The sequence below is a fragment of the Aphelocoma coerulescens genome, chromosome 19, assembly GCF_041296385.1.
Source record: "Aphelocoma coerulescens isolate FSJ_1873_10779 chromosome 19, UR_Acoe_1.0, whole genome shotgun sequence".
Lineage (NCBI taxonomy): Eukaryota > Metazoa > Chordata > Aves > Passeriformes > Corvidae > Aphelocoma > Aphelocoma coerulescens.
In genome coordinates, this window is record NC_091032.1 from 7,072,566 (window position 1) to 7,088,091 (window position 15,526).

Sequence of the window (15,526 nt, forward strand, 5' to 3'; positions counted from 1 at the left end):
TAAATAGCCCTTTAATACTCTGATAAGCTTGTTAAGTGCAATTTAACATTCCTGTTAAGTATGTGCATATAAAATACAATATGTAATACAATACCTAACTGGTTATGAATGTTCTTTTGCCTTCCTTACAAGTGGTGTTGCTTGGTGTCTTACACAGGAGGGTTATGCCTAATTCCAGTTAGAGCTGTACTTGTGGGAGGGGTCAGTGCTGTGGCACTCACCTTGTGTGAGGTGACAGTGCTGGGATGGTTTATGGTACAAGCAATACTTGCTTTGTTATGGCAGCCTGCACTGTGTGCTCCAGGAATCAGTTCTAGATTTCTCCATACAAGTCTAGAAAACATACATTTACTATTACAGATTTTCTAACTACTTGATTTCTTCCTATAACAGCTTGTTATGGAATATTGTTTAGGATCAGCGTCAGACTTATTAGAAGGTAAGTCACACATGTTTATTTGGTGGAAAGTCAGAAGTAGAGTACTGAACTAGGAGGTTACAGCATCACAGAATTGTCCTTGAGTATATAGTTTTATTTTGGGCCAGAGTGTGTATGAACAGGCACAGTCAAATTTGTCAGATTCTCGCATAGCTGTAATGGTTTTTCTGTAGAATATTGGCTTTCCCAGGTGCTTAGTTTCTCCTTGGTTCATATTATTTTAAAGTTGTCAGCTATTTGTTTGCTTCTGAGTTTTAGGTTCTCCTGCCATGACAGTTCAAGATTTACTTCTGAAAACCCTTGCTGTTGATCCTAATGCTTACTAACAACTGTAGGCCTATTGACTAAAATAGCACTACAGCAGTATTAGGGTTTTGCTTGATGAGGTCTTCTGTTTAGTGGTCATTTTTCTGTCAGGTTTCTTATAGTGAACTTTCTTTGAAGATACATGTCTGGCCAGTAAGTTGTTCCTCTCCTTGCCAGAAGCATTTCAGGACCAAAAGCTGAACTGCCAGAATCTCATCTGTGTTGCTACAATTTATTTGCGTGTGAATTGCTGTAAAGTTCTGGGGTTTGGGATTTTGCTTCATTAATGGAAAAGTGTGTGTTGAGTCTCAAGTAGTTACTTGGGAGAGTGGTCACAGAACTGACAGGAATGTAGTTTAGGGTTGGAGAATGGTCTCTTTGGTAGTAAATAGCTGCTGGTTTACAGTTAGAAGATTACATCTGATTATAGAATGTACTCTGTGAACCTATTTTTACATTTGCTTCTCCTACTGAACCTAGTGAAAATGAACTTTTAGTATTTCTGATTGCATTGTTAACAGTACTCACTTGCATGCTGCAAACGGTATTGTTTTCTGTAATATTGAATTTCACATAAATTCTTTCCTTAAGTTCATAAAAAGCCATTGCAAGAAGTGGAAATAGCAGCAATTACCCATGGTGCTCTCCAGGGATTAGCATACTTGCATTCTCACAATATGATCCATAGGTAAGTGGTTATACTTTTGCTGTCTCATACACACTTACAGGTAATTTGTTTTGTTGATTGTATCCCCTCCATCCCCAATTCAACACTGTAAACAGAGATTTTCTTTTCACAGTATCCATATACTCCCAAACAGGTGATTTCTAGTAGTCTAAACACTAGCAAGCTCTGTATCTGCACATGCACTCTCTTACAGATGGTGTTCATAATTTCTGCAGAATTCCTTTGAATCTGCTAAGCTTTTCAGTCCTTGACCCAGTGCTGATTGTCCCTGAAGCAGTGAATAGCAAGTGCACCCACATAGTTTGTAGGAGCTGTGAGGCCAAGAATGCTGGGGCAGGGAGAGCCCTAATTCTTGAAAAATTAGTTTTACACAAACACACACATTGAGAAGCACACAGTAAGTTTGGGATGCAAATGTTCTTTGTGTTTAAAGTAGCTGCTGCATTTCAGTAGGATGAAGATTTCAAATAGTTACATTATGAAGTCTTTCTAAAAAACGTTGAAAAAGAACACACTTGGTTCAGAAGCTTTTGCTGAACTGTATGTGAAGCTTATCCTGTTACACCATTTCAAGTTCATTTTTAAGACAAACATTAAGACTAACATTTAAGACAAAAGATTCCAAAATCAAGGGCCACTTTAAGCAATTAACTAATGGTTAAAGACTTTGTATTTGGAGGAAATGTGAATATTTTGCAGCTTGAACGTGTGAATATTGGTGTGTTTTGTAGTCTGTCCAACAGATTTTTCTTCTTTGGAGAGGAGTAGTACTGACACTTGTATTCTATCACCAGAGATATCAAGGCAGGGAACATCCTGCTGACAGAGCCAGGACAGGTGAAACTTGCTGACTTTGGGTCTGCTTCCATAGCATCTCCTGCCAACTCATTTGTGGGGACGCCATATTGGTAAGCCAAGAGTTTTACTTAGTTCTGGCTTTGTGAAGTGAAAGGATCATGTATTGGCTATTTATTATACTTGGTCTTACTGGAGCTAACTTTGTAATCTTCCAGTTGAGGTGGTGATGAAATGTTCTTTCTTGGAAAAAAAGTTCAAATAGTAAGCAGGCTCTGAGTTCCAAGAAACTGAGTATCCCTGTATTTGTAGTTCGCAAAAAGTAGTAAAAATATTTTGCTGTTCTACTTAGACTGACCTAAAGTGGTAGAGGTGGGATTGAATCATCTGTAATATATTTTAATCACTCCCCCCAGTGGTTTAAACAATTTGTGTATTCTCACCACGTCTGGTTGTTGAAATAACTGAAGTGTTTTTTCTTTCATAGGAAAGGCCAGGTTCACTGAACCAACCCCTTTGCAGATCCCTTGTATGCTTTTGATCTCTTACACCTAATCTGTGGTGTTTACACAACTGCATGTTGTAATTATTTCACCAGAGTTGGTCAGCCAGCTAAACTATTGGAAATGTGGGAGGGTTGAGAAGGTGATGATATTCATAAATGGGGAGCTGGGCAAAGTACAGGAGACCATCAAGCAGCCTCTGCAGGCCTGCACTAGTGTGGGTGCCTGGTCTTTGTTCCCAGTATCCCATGGTCATGCCTGATAGCTTGGGGAATGATTTGTTTATGGTAGCTGAAATCAGGGAAACAGCCTATTTTGTACTGATGAAGAGAATGTGTTTGTTGCATTGCCTATTTTGAGCTCCAATTTCCTTTCTTAGGATGGCCCCAGAAGTGATTTTAGCCATGGATGAAGGGCAGTATGATGGCAAAGTAGATGTTTGGTCTCTTGGAATTACCTGTATTGAGTTAGGTAAGTTACTTCCTTTGAAAAAAATTTAAATGTCGTTATTTAATACCTAAAACTTCTTCAGCTGAATCACAGTGCAGAAGATTTGTGCTCCCTTTCTTGTCCTGGCTTCTCTGGGACCTGAGTTTTAGAGAAAAGAGCTAAATGTACTCTAGAATTCAAGACAAAGTCTCCAGTGTGATGTTTATTGAACTGGTGTTTGCATTACCTGAAGAAATAGAGTTATGTAGACAAAGAGAGTGGCCAAGTGATATCACTAAGGGTGTTCACATTCTGTGGGAGAGGCAGTTAACTTCTGAACTGAAAAACAGTCTATTGCTGAACAGCTTTAGAAGTGAGCTACTTAAAGGTACCAGTGTGGAGATACAGTTTTGCTATAAGTTGATATTGTTTCTGTGAAAATTTAAGATACATTAACAAAATCTGCAGTGATGAAATTCTAGAGAAGTGGACAACTTCAAAGCTGTATTCAGTGTGTGTTGTCACTTCTGAATAGATTCTTTTTTTCCTTAGAGGAAAAGATAGGAAATAATCCAATTTTGAAGTGGTAACCTGAAACTGAAACCCTAAAGAAATGATGGCATTGCCATTAGAACAGACCCTTTAAAGCAGGATGTCAGTTTAAAGGGACACTGTTGGTATGGCATTCTGTTTAAATTGAACATGTTGCATTTTCTTGGAACAAAAATGCCCTCACTGAAGCACACCATGCACGCCACTGCTCCCATGCACCTGAGGCTGTCCTCCCATCCTTGTCAGATCTGATTGCTCATGCTCCAGCCCAACCTCCATGGAGGAGCAGCCCAGCCAGGCAGTGAGAGCTCTCAGGAACACACTAATCCATGTGAACCGCACAGTTTAGCTAAAAATGCTGTCTGGCATTCCAAACTGTCAACTTCATTTTCTTCCAGGATGCGAAATAGATTCTTTCTTCAGAGCAGAGATTATCTTGTTGCGGTTTTTTTTGGGTTTTTTTTTTGGGTTTTTTTTTTTTTGGTTGCCAATATAAAGCAAGTTGAAGGGGTGTGACTGTCATGACAGAATCCTGCTCCGAGTGGAGTAAGGAGACTTGGCTGCCTGCAGGGCTCCAGGAATGCAGTGAGCTCATGGCCACCACACCCCCGGGAGTCCTGCACGCCGCGTTCTTGCAGGATGAAGCGTGTTGGGCTTCGTCTACGGCTGCTGGCGTGGTGGGAGGTGAGACTAGGTCAGGACAGCAGAGCAGTGTAGGCTGGGTCTGTGTGCCTGGCTCATTTGTGTTGCTTTGAGTAAGCATGGGAAGACAGGAGGAAAATGAGATGTCTGGTAGTCTTCTCAAATTATCACTTACTCTTAGAAATGGTCTTATTGAGGGCTCAGTTTTAGGGTTTCTGGAAGATTTCTATTTTATTCAGGTGAGCTAAGAAAAAAAAAGCTAGAGAGAACATTCTGTTAAAATAGTTTGATGAATAATCAGTCTGATCCTTGATAGCAGCAACTAGTTATCTTACAGATTAGAGGAAGTAAAGTTCTGCATTTGCAGAAAGACTTAAGTCCTCAATTTACCCATTCTGAGGAACTTGGGCTTAGTCCATCCTGCCATAGCCATGAGTGAACCATGATCTCTGATCCGTAGTTCAGTGCTACTATTTGACTCAAATCTGAGGAGCAGAATAAGAAAACTAGCATTATTTTTTCCTTGTTTGTTGGGTTTTTTTTTTTTGAGGGAGGAAAGTTTTCTGTTGCATTTTCAGTAGTGTAGGAATGTCCTCGTGGCCTGACCAACTTCTCTGGAATGTTTATGGCGAGGCCGAGCTTCATAAAGTTTGCCCCATAAACATTCTGATGAAGCTTCAATTTTGTTGTTACAGTGAGATCATCTCCTTCCTCATTAAGCTTTCATGCTGTGTCAGTCTATAAGAGTAACACAAGCTTGAAAGAGAGAAGAGCCAAAGAGAAGGCAACTCTCAAAATAGTATAAAGAGTTGGCCTGTTGCTGACTTCCTGCCCATGTGCTTAGTCAGTTAAGTGTGATTTGATGGTTCTTGTAACCAGCTTTTTCTTCATCACTGCTGTCCTGCTAGAAATAAATATTTCTTAGCTTTTTAGCAACTGTAGATTAAAAAAAAACAAATGGGGGGTGTATAAAACCAAGAATGCTTAGTGGCTAAACACCCAGTATAGAGCTTACTGTTAACTTACTCCTATTTTAGTACATTACAATGAGTCAGAGAACTCAACTATGATAAACCACGTAATTTAAAAGCTTGAGAGGACAAGGCATTTGATCTTCAAAGGGCTTTCATCTTCTGCAATGGCACAGGATGTATGCCAACATATCTGTCTGATTGCAGGGTAGGGTTGGTTTGGGGTTCCATGTTCAGGCAGTAGGGATTTTGCTGATGTGGTTTTCTTTTTAAAGGGATGCAAACTGAAAAAAAAAAAAAAAAAGAGCAACAACATGAGACTATCTCCCTATATAAAAACTTCTTTTCTCTTGTGTGCAGCGGAAAGGAAGCCTCCTTTGTTTAACATGAACGCAATGAGTGCCTTATATCACATAGCGCAGAATGAATCCCCTACACTACAGTCTAATGAATGGTGAGTATTGCTGAGGGAGGGAGGAATGTTGTAGGGGATCACTGTAAATGGAGTGCTTTGTCATGCTGAGTTCTTGAAATGGCTGGAGTCCTGTTGGGAGGATGTGAGCTGGAAGGTTCTCATTAGATTCATTATACATTTCATATACAAAATTGACCAATTACTAAATATACATTTGAGACTCTTCAGTGTAGTAGGAACAGGACAGGCTGCTGGAAGAACTTGAGATCCTGTAAAAAATTCCGTTCATGGGTCAGTAAACTTTGGAAGCTCCCAAGCTAGCCAAAACTGTGGGTTTTAGTGTTTTTTTATCACAAACCACACAGTCAATTTCTAAATCTTGTTTTGTTGAAGTATTGCTTTGCAAGATGAAGACACAGCTTGTGTGTGGCAAGTGTCTGTTGCATAAACTTCAGAAGAATAAAGCACAGTAGTAACATTTTATGCCTCCTAGCCTCAACAACTGTCTTTTGAAAACAACAAATACAGTAAACTAATTTCAAAAGTTAAAAACTTCCTAATTATGGTTTATGGAACCATAGTCCTTAGCCTAGGAGCTACAAGCATCCAGATGTGAGGATCTTGACTCCTTAATGAATTAAACTGGGTTGTTAACTTAGGTGGACTTTTTTTTTCCTCTCCTTGACACAGGTCTGATTATTTTCGAAACTTCGTAGATTCTTGCCTCCAGAAAATTCCTCAAGACAGGCCTACATCAGAGGAGCTTCTGAAGGTTGGTTTGCCTGTCCTTTCTGTTTTCCTTGTGGTATTAAAAGGGGCTGTGCCCTGTGACAATGATCTGTCTCACCTAGTGTACAAGGTTATGGTTAACGATGCTCAAACACCTTTGAGCTGAGAGTGCTGTGGGTTGTACTGAGCTGGCAGCCCTGGCTTTACTGCCTGTCTGCAGTGTCTCAAGAGTGTTCCCCAGGTGACTTTCCAAGCCAGCCTTGGAGTTCTCATCATAAAAGGTCACTCCACCAAGTGACACTGGATGACCATCAACTTGTCAAGAGTTTTAGTTTGTAAACTCAGTCATTCCAGTGATTATAATTAATCCTGACAGAGCTGCCATGCATTAGCTAACTAATACCTTTTGTTACTTCCCTCTGTGTTCTATGCTGTATACACTCCAATGTGCTTTACACAGACCTGAAATTCACTGTTCTAATGGTATCCTTGGGGGAAAGGGGGCAAAAGAAAGCAGTTTTTCCTCCCCGTATTTTTCCGTGGCATGAAAAAGCCTCAGCAGTCTGCAGGCTTTCTCTTGTTTTATTTCTTAGCTTCTTTTTTAATTCTTCATTTGTGTTCCTGGATGCTGCTGGTACTTGGCTTTGCTCACTCTAGTCTGGAGACAAAGCCAGTGGAGTAGATTGTTGCAAAAGGCTGACATGTGAGCAGAACTCACATAGAAGATGGGTGTTAGGGCTGCTTTTTTGTGTGATTTTGATGGATTTCCTTTGTTGGCATCAGGTGGCATTCAGAATTTTGCTAACTTGTCATTCTCTTTACAGTGCTTGTGACATTTTGGGTTTCTTTTTATCCTGGCCCTGTTTCTGCTAAACAGTGTTTTTCCCAATTTTTTGCATTGCAGGGAAATGGATGCTATTTATGAAGGTTTTATCAGCACCTTTTTGCATGTTTTTACCTAAAAATGGCTCTGAGGACTTGTGCCTCTTTGAAAACTGTCTATTCAGAAAGAAATGCAATTATCCGGGAAAGGTTTTGGTGTGGGTGTATAGTCCTGCCATTTCAGAATTCTACGGATTGGTTTTATTTTGAGCAATGTGCTGCAATTAAAGAGAACATTGATGGAAATGAAACATTTGGGAACATATTCCTTCCATAACTATAGTCTGAAACAGCTGCATGCCACTTTATAAGGACAGGTAGGGAATGTGCCATGTTGGAAACAGCAATGCAGTTCTCCAAAGGAACAAAATGAAAGTAGTGGTGGTGTTAATAATGACTCATGCTTGCACAGCACATTGCATCTGGAGAAGCAAAAGCTGCTTCTGACATACACAGACAGTTCTTGCTTTACCTATTGGCAAAATGTAGCCACCTTTGCAGACAGATGTGTTGAATATCTCCAGGAGAAGAGCAAAACATGGGGAACTGTTCCAGGACCAGGCTCTTAAGGTTCACAGCCTATTTTATGACTCAGAGCTGTATGATGAATATTTGATTCCCAAGCTTTTCTAAACAAGGAAAAGGGTTTTATACTGAGAGTTAGCTGATGAGTTAATTAACATTTGGTTAAGGATGCTAGCCAGTCTAGCACCTTTAGCTTTTATCTGGTATTTGTTGCTCTTCCCTCACTAAACCACAAGTAGATAATGTCTCTGAAGTCCAGGTTTATACTGAGCAAGTTTTCATGGCATGTAAAATGCCATTTCTGGGTTTTTACACCTTTATTTTTTTGGTGGAAGTCTGCTATCAGAAAGCAATCATTCTGAAATCTATCTGGATTGCGAAGTCTAAAAATAATGGTAGTGTAAGCTGTGAAGGTGTTCTCCTCCTGTGCAGGGAAGAGGACTAATAAACCCAACTAGAGCTCATCACTGTGTCCTCAAAGCATGTGCATTGGAGGCATGAGAGGCCACTCACCTGTTTGTGTGTTCTGCAGCACATGTTTGTTCTTCGAGAGCGGCCCGAAACAGTGTTAATAGACCTGATTCAGAGAACAAAGGATGCTGTGAGAGAACTGGACAACCTGCAGTATCGTAAAATGAAGAAGCTCCTCTTCCAGGAGGCCCACAATGGTCCTGCAGTGGAAACACAGGAGGAGGAGGAGGTAAGAGAAATGCTGGATTTCATCACTGAACCAGAAAAAAGGAGACTGTCATTTAAATAACCACAATTCAGATATTGCTGAAACGAAGGAAGGCTGTTTACACACCTGGCTGTAAACACTGTCTCCCTCTTTGTGCTTGGAATAAAGCTACCTCAAGGCACAAACAAGGACAAACAGGGTAGATGCCTGGTGCTGGCAAGAAGCTGTGCCATGTGTTCATGCTTGAACAGTCAGCTTCCAGTCCTGTAAACCCTTGCTTTTTTTGCCTGTTTATGAGGCTTCATGAGGACTCTTTAGCAACTGCAGTTAGCCTCTGTTTTGACTATATGTACTGAGGATGTTGTTCTAAGTCTAAGGCATAGAGATTTGTACTTGATTTATTAAACAAAAAAAGGATGAAGAAAAACAGGTCATCAAGGAAATTGATTTATCTTTTTTGGGTTGAGTGCTGCAGTCACCATGCAGAGATAGAGACTCTGAATTCCAGTTCTTGTGTACACAAAGGAACCTGCATGGTGCAGGGTCCCAGCTGAGCACTCAGGTGATGCTGGTGTCACAGCAGTTTCTGGTGACACGCTGTGGCTGATACATGATAGAGTTCAGCTTGTTAACAGGCTCTCTGTTGAAAAGAATCTGACATCAGCCAGTTAATCTTGACAAGGCTGACTCTTTCTCTCCCCAGCATCCCACGAGAAAAATGTTTCATGGCAATGCCTGGAGGGTGGAAAGTGCCACGATGTGGCAGGTGGATGCCTTTAGAGAAAAATGGAATGAATGTTCCATTTGGTAATGTCCGCAGGTACCACTGGGATGGGTTTGAATTTTCTTTCTGATTCCTTTCTCCTAGGAACAAGATCATGGTGTGGGCAGGACAGGAACAGTGAACAGTGTCGGAAGTAATCAGTCCATTCCTAGTATGTCTATCAGTGCCAGTAGCCAAAGCAGTAGTGTTAACAGTCTTCCAGATGCCTCGGATGATAAGAGCGAGCTGGATATGATGGAGGGGGACCACACAGTGATGTCAAATAGCTCTGTCATTCATTTAAAGCCGGTAAGCACTGGATTCTTACTGGAGAACTTTGAAGGTGTAAAGTGGGAGAGAATTTGTTTGGTATGAAGTCAGCTGCTCCCATTCCCAAGTCATTATTTGCAGTTTGTATTATTGTGCCCCAAGTATATGAATGTGCACTGGAGACTTGGGAAAGTGGCTATGAAAATAATTTATTTTTGTTAATTCGCTAAGAATTATTTTAGTAATTCAGTTGTTTCAAAAGGAGTTTGCTTTATCAGGAGGAGTTGGAATGGCAGGTTGTAAATAGGTTTATTTGGTGGATGCCCTTAATTTGCACAGCACTGCCTTGTTGGACAACTGGATGTGAGAGTTCCCCTTTTTACTTCCTCGTTAGAGAATTCCTAAAGTCAGGACCTACAGCAGAAGCCGAAATCTGTTCTGCAGCACCCAGCTTCCCAGCACTTGATTTGAATATTTGGTTAATGAATAAAGGTGTGGGAAAAAGAAATGCAGCAGAAACCACTTCCCTCTGCCAGATAAAGGGTGGGCTGGGGAGTGTCCTCTGAGCTGGGCTACTCCTGCCATGGAGGGGTTATCAGTTTGCTCAAAGCACTACCGTTTCCATGGCTAATGATAGGTGTGGCTAGAATGTCTTGTTCTTTGCCCAGATATGCAACAAAGACACAGGTATTTCCTCAGGGAGTTAATTAGTGTATCATATCTAACTAGTAATCTCTCTGTGATGAATGACAAACTCAAAATAAGAATGTGGAATACACCATGACAAATTTTTAAATTTGCTTTGAGGTATTTCTGCAGTGGGTGTAATGAAAATCTTCCTCTGTCTTTCAGAGGTACAAAGATGTTGTTTTTGTCTTTCAGACTTGATAAAATCTACTTTATAGCTTTCATGTTTTGTTGAAGTAAACTGTTTAACTCAGCTTTCAGTTTTCCATTTTTTTTCTCATTTTCAGCTTTAATTAGTAATCTTCCTCTTAGTAATAAAAATTCTTGATGAAATTTCTGAAAGCAAAGGTCCTAGATCAGAACTCCTTTTGCAGTACGTACCTTCATTGACAGGAGGATCTTTCAGGGCTGATGAATGTTAAAATGGTTTTTTCTTCCTTTTAAATAAAGAGACCGAAATTAAAAATCTTTAGTAACACAGTTTCTCTTTATTCTCTAACATTAATATTTGCTGATAAGGAGGAAGAAAACTACAGAGAGGAGTCGGATCCTCGGACAAGGGCATCAGAACCCCAGTCTCCTCCCCAAGTATCTCGCCACAAGTCTCATTATCGCAACCGAGAGCACTTTGCTACCATACGCACAGCGTCGCTGGTACGTGGAGCGTTGGTTTTGGGGGAGTTCTGCAGGAGGGGATGCTTTGAACACAGCTCTGTGCAACTTCTCAGAGCTTCCAGAATATCACCAGCATATGGGCTATCTTTGTTGACTGAGATATTATCACTGAAATAATTTAGTGTCAATTAATAAAAGCTTCAGTGAGACACCTGGGCAAATGTAGTTTGTGTATATTAAATAGTCTCAAACCCAATGTACCCAGTAGAATATAGGAAACCATTTATAGTAATAAGCTGGTTTTTATTTTCATATGCATGCTATTAATATTTGTGTGTATGTATATGTATCCACCCTCATTGTATTAGGCTAAAAGGCCATTATTTAGTGCCAGCTTTATAACAATTGTACTGGTTTTCTGCTGGAGCCCATGTGAGCTTATCTCCTACAGCAGAATTGAGTTTCTAATGCTGCCATTAGGATGTGTGCTTTTCTTTACAACAAAATCATAACTTCTTAACTGAATCGTTTTCTTTTGTGGTTTGAAGACTGCAGAAAAGTAGACTAAGCAGCATTAACTTCCTCTGGCCCGATGTGGTTATCTTCCTAGGTGACAAGGCAAATGCAGGAACATGAACAAGACTCGGAGCTCCGAGAGCAGATGTCTGGCTATAAACGTATGAGACGGCAGCACCAGAAGCAACTGATGGCATTAGAGAATAAACTGAAGGCAGAGATGGACGAGCACCGCCTCAGGTTGGACAAAGATCTCGAAACACAGCGTAACAATTTTGCTGCAGAAATGGAAAAGCTAATTAAAAAGCACCAAGCAGCCATGGAAAAAGAGGTAGGAGGTTATGGTTTATCAGACCAACCCATGTTTGTTAATTACATGGAATTGTCCACTTCCCCTGACTGATCTAGAGATGACAGTGTGGCCTCTTAGATGTCTTGTTTTCAGGAGGCAAGCAAATTGCTAATTAGAAAACGGTTAATAATGACCTCCTTACACTAAGGGGCTGTGTAACTAGAGGAAAGGTACGTCCTTCACAGCACTGCGTTACACTGAATGTTAGAATCCTGACCCCAGAAAAAACACTGTGAAGGTTTTCCTCTCTCTTGCCATGTCTGTGCTGTCAATAATTGCCTGCCATTGAGTGTTGTGGAGGCAGATTAGCCTGCGGAGAAATGTGCCAGCTACACTTAAATGTTCACTGTCTAGTTGTGTATGGATGGGGAGGGGCTATGCTTTTAAATAATTGATAATGAAGTGGTGCTCCCTACAGCAATTATTATCGATTTTTGTTCATCTCTGATCTCTCAGTGGAGGGCTGAGGATATAGTTTATCATAAGATGTTGATTTTGTTAGGCAAGATTAGCTGAGGGAATGTGGCACTGGAGAAGGGCTCTGCTGGGTGCCTTGATGGGATGGGGAATGAGGAGAGAGTGTGAGCAACCTCCTCTGACTTGGACTTGTACAGAGTTGTGGTGAGTATTGGGTGGCTACCATGAGTTCTGGGTCTTAGAGCTGAAATGGGACAGGAGCTGTAATCCATTGGGACTCAGACTGACTTGCTGCTGGATTTGCTGTAGGCTAAAGTGATGGCCAATGAAGAGAAGAAATTTCAACAGCATATTCAGGCCCAACAGAAAAAAGAATTGAACAGTTTCCTGGAGTCCCAGAAGAGAGAATATAAACTCCGTAAAGAGCAGCTGAAAGAGGTAACTCATCTGTAATGAAAAATAGGTGATATAGTGTGAGAGTGGTGAACATTCAGAAATAAAAGTGACACTGTGCACCAAAGATTTTCCACAGGATTGCAGTGAGTTCTGCAGTTTGTGAGCAGAGTCCTGTGTGTACTATATTTGTTCCATATCTTTGACCTTTGAGTAAGAGAATTTAGTTAGTTAGTTATTGATACCTGTATGTTTTGTACTTGTGAAAGTACAAACCTCTCCATTGTTTAATACTGCTTTTTAGCCAGAAACATGGGAATTTGGCAATCCTAAGGAATGAGAAAAGGTAGTTTATGAAAGGTCATGAAGATTTTTGTTATACATTGTTGTTGCAGATAGTGGCCATTCACTGCAGCAGTTAAGTGAAGTTTCTTATCACTTAACGATATTTCTGTACAGGAGCAAGAGAATAGAACAATAAAGATAATCTGCATTTTTTTGTAAGGAAAATACCTGTAAAGCACTATTAATTTTAATGGAAAAAGCTCTGTAATTATTTAATAATCATTGCTTTTTAGTAAAAATTTAGATCCCTGTGAAATGCAGAGAAACTGTAGAATGAAACTTCCTGATTCTTTTTCTGGAGTGACTGAAACCGTAAGCACTATAAATAATTTTTTTGAAAGAACCATTTAATGCTCAAGCATCAGCTTGTGTGACACAACTTTAGAACTTGCTCCAAAGGGGAATATTCCCAAACGTAGGCATTTCCCAGGAGAAAAAAAAAAGGCTAAAGAGCAGCAGAGCCAAGAAAGATCTAACAGAAACTACAGTAGCGTGGGCTCTTTATAATAATATGGAATCTTTTTCTAAGTGGGCAGTAGATCACAGAGCACCAAGAAACACTGATGAAATACAGAGGAGTTCTGTCTCATACTTCAGTTGAAATGTATCACAACAAGTCTTAATTACTGCCTGGGCATCTCTAGTATGCAATCCAAGCAAGCAGACTCTTTTGCCAAAGATACTTTAAGCTATGCATTGAACGTAGTACAAATGTGGAAACTCGTTAAGTTTTACCTGTGAACTTCTTTACATTGTTTTTGTGAGTTATGGCATCTCAGTAAGCAGCTCTGCCTTGATGAGTTACTGTAAAATGAGTACGTGCTCTGATCAAGCAAAACACAAAAAATTTTCTGATTCTGTTTGAACAACAGGACGTCAGTGCTTTCCTTCTCTCAGTCCTTTGGGAGCCTGTAAAAATGTTTTCCAGGCACTATGACAGTACCTCCAAGCATTTTCAGTGGCAGCCCATCATTTTGACATTTTCAGCTAATATGTAGGTCTGGAAACTGTGGACATAAACCAGTATTTTGGCCAGTGCAAAAAAAAAAGTGGTAGTTAAATCGGCTCCACTGTGATTTATCTCCTGGTATTTCCTTAGTGTACCTTATGTGATGTGATGCATTTTGAAGAGGCTGAGATGGCACCAACCTTGAGAAGAGAGGGTAGAACATAATTCAGTAGTTTATTAGTCAGTTTATTAGCCAAGGAACTTAATGTAACTATTCCACAATTAATTACCTTGCGATTATCAGGAGCTGAATGAAAACCAGAGCACTCCAAAGAAGGAGAAGCAGGAGTGGCTTTCCAAGCAGAAGGAGAACATCCAGCATTTCCAGGCAGAGGAAGAGGCCAACTTACTGAGGCGTCAGAGGCAGTACTTGGAGCTGGAGTGTCGCCGCTTCAAGAGACGGATGCTCCTGGGCCGCCATAACCTGGAGCAGGACCTGGTTCGGGAGGTAAGGGAACAGGCAGAGATGAGACCTGGATGCACCTGTGTGAAGTGCATCTCACTGGACCACCTGCAATCCAACCCAAATCAAATGGAAGTGTTCATTATCACATCCAAAGTGTTTTGGTAGAACAGTGGTTTGATGCTTTGCAGTGCCATCTGGTAATTCCTGTGGCATCCGGAGTACAGATTAATGCCCTCTTGCAGGAGAATTGTTAGGTCCAAAAAGTCATCAGACACAGCAGTTAACAGAAAATGCTTACTGTGAATCCTGTTGAGCATCTAGAACAGGAAGAAGAAAAGTGAAATGAGGAAGGAAAAATTACCGGTGGCATTGCTGTCTGCTGCTGATAAGACCAAGAAACTCTGTGGTCTGTCCTCAGATGCCTTGGAAAGAGAGAAATGCCCTTGCAAACAAAGTGAAATGTCACTTTGTGAACAGAAATCCAAGTAAGTACAAAGAACCTAATCATTCCCTCTGTCCTCCTGTTAGGAACTAAACAAAAGGCAGACACAGAAGGACCTGGAGCACGCCATGCTGCTGCGCCAGCACGAGTCCATGCAGGAGCTGGAGTTCCGCCATCTCAGCACCATCCAGAAGATGCGCTGCGAGCTGATCCGGCTCCAGCACCAGACTGAGCTCACCAACCAGCTGGAATACAACAAGCGCCGGGAGCGGGAGCTGCGGCGCAAGCACGTCATGGAGGTCCGACAGCAGCCCAAGAGCTTGAAGGTACTAAGTGGTGTAGGAACTCTGAAGGTACTAAGTGGTGTAGGAACTCTGAAGGTACTAAGTGATGTAGAAACTCCTGGTGCGAGCTGGTGGTGGTGGAAAAGCAGTGGTCCATGGAAAAGTGGTCCATTACAGCCTGTTTGCAGTGCAGGCAGGGCCAAGGTGATTTGAAGCTCATTAACTTGAGGAGTACCATAGTGGTGATCAGGGTTGCAGGGTATTGCAGGCAGGCCACGGCAGCTTTAGTCCCTCCTTTTCCTTGAAAAGCTCTTCTCAGCAATGTCCCTTCCTTTTTGGGGTAGTTTGAAATGCATTTAATGTTTGCAGTATGTTTTTTTTTCCCCTCCTACACCATTTTCTAATCCTTCTCTCCCCCATATACAAAAATAAAACCTGTATTTCTGTAATGAAGCAGTGTCATTTAAAAACA

The 15,526-nt window shown here is 41.0% G+C and overlaps 1 protein-coding gene across 1 annotated transcript in view; it reads left to right on the plus strand.

Annotated features, from left to right (window-relative positions):
* Positions 1-15,526, plus strand: part of TAOK1 (TAO kinase 1) — a 63,368-nt gene that overhangs the window by 36,700 nt on the left and 11,142 nt on the right. Inside the window, exons 5-17 of the mRNA XM_069033444.1 lie at positions 394-439; positions 1,337-1,433; positions 2,228-2,341; positions 3,111-3,202; positions 5,686-5,779; positions 6,431-6,512; positions 8,409-8,576; positions 9,424-9,627; positions 10,795-10,929; positions 11,501-11,737; positions 12,485-12,613; positions 14,167-14,370; positions 14,857-15,096. Coding sequence (XP_068889545.1) covers positions 394-439; positions 1,337-1,433; positions 2,228-2,341; positions 3,111-3,202; positions 5,686-5,779; positions 6,431-6,512; positions 8,409-8,576; positions 9,424-9,627; positions 10,795-10,929; positions 11,501-11,737; positions 12,485-12,613; positions 14,167-14,370; positions 14,857-15,096 — 1,842 coding nt within the window. The remainder of the gene's footprint in view (positions 1-393; positions 440-1,336; positions 1,434-2,227; positions 2,342-3,110; positions 3,203-5,685; positions 5,780-6,430; positions 6,513-8,408; positions 8,577-9,423; positions 9,628-10,794; positions 10,930-11,500; positions 11,738-12,484; positions 12,614-14,166; positions 14,371-14,856; positions 15,097-15,526) is intronic.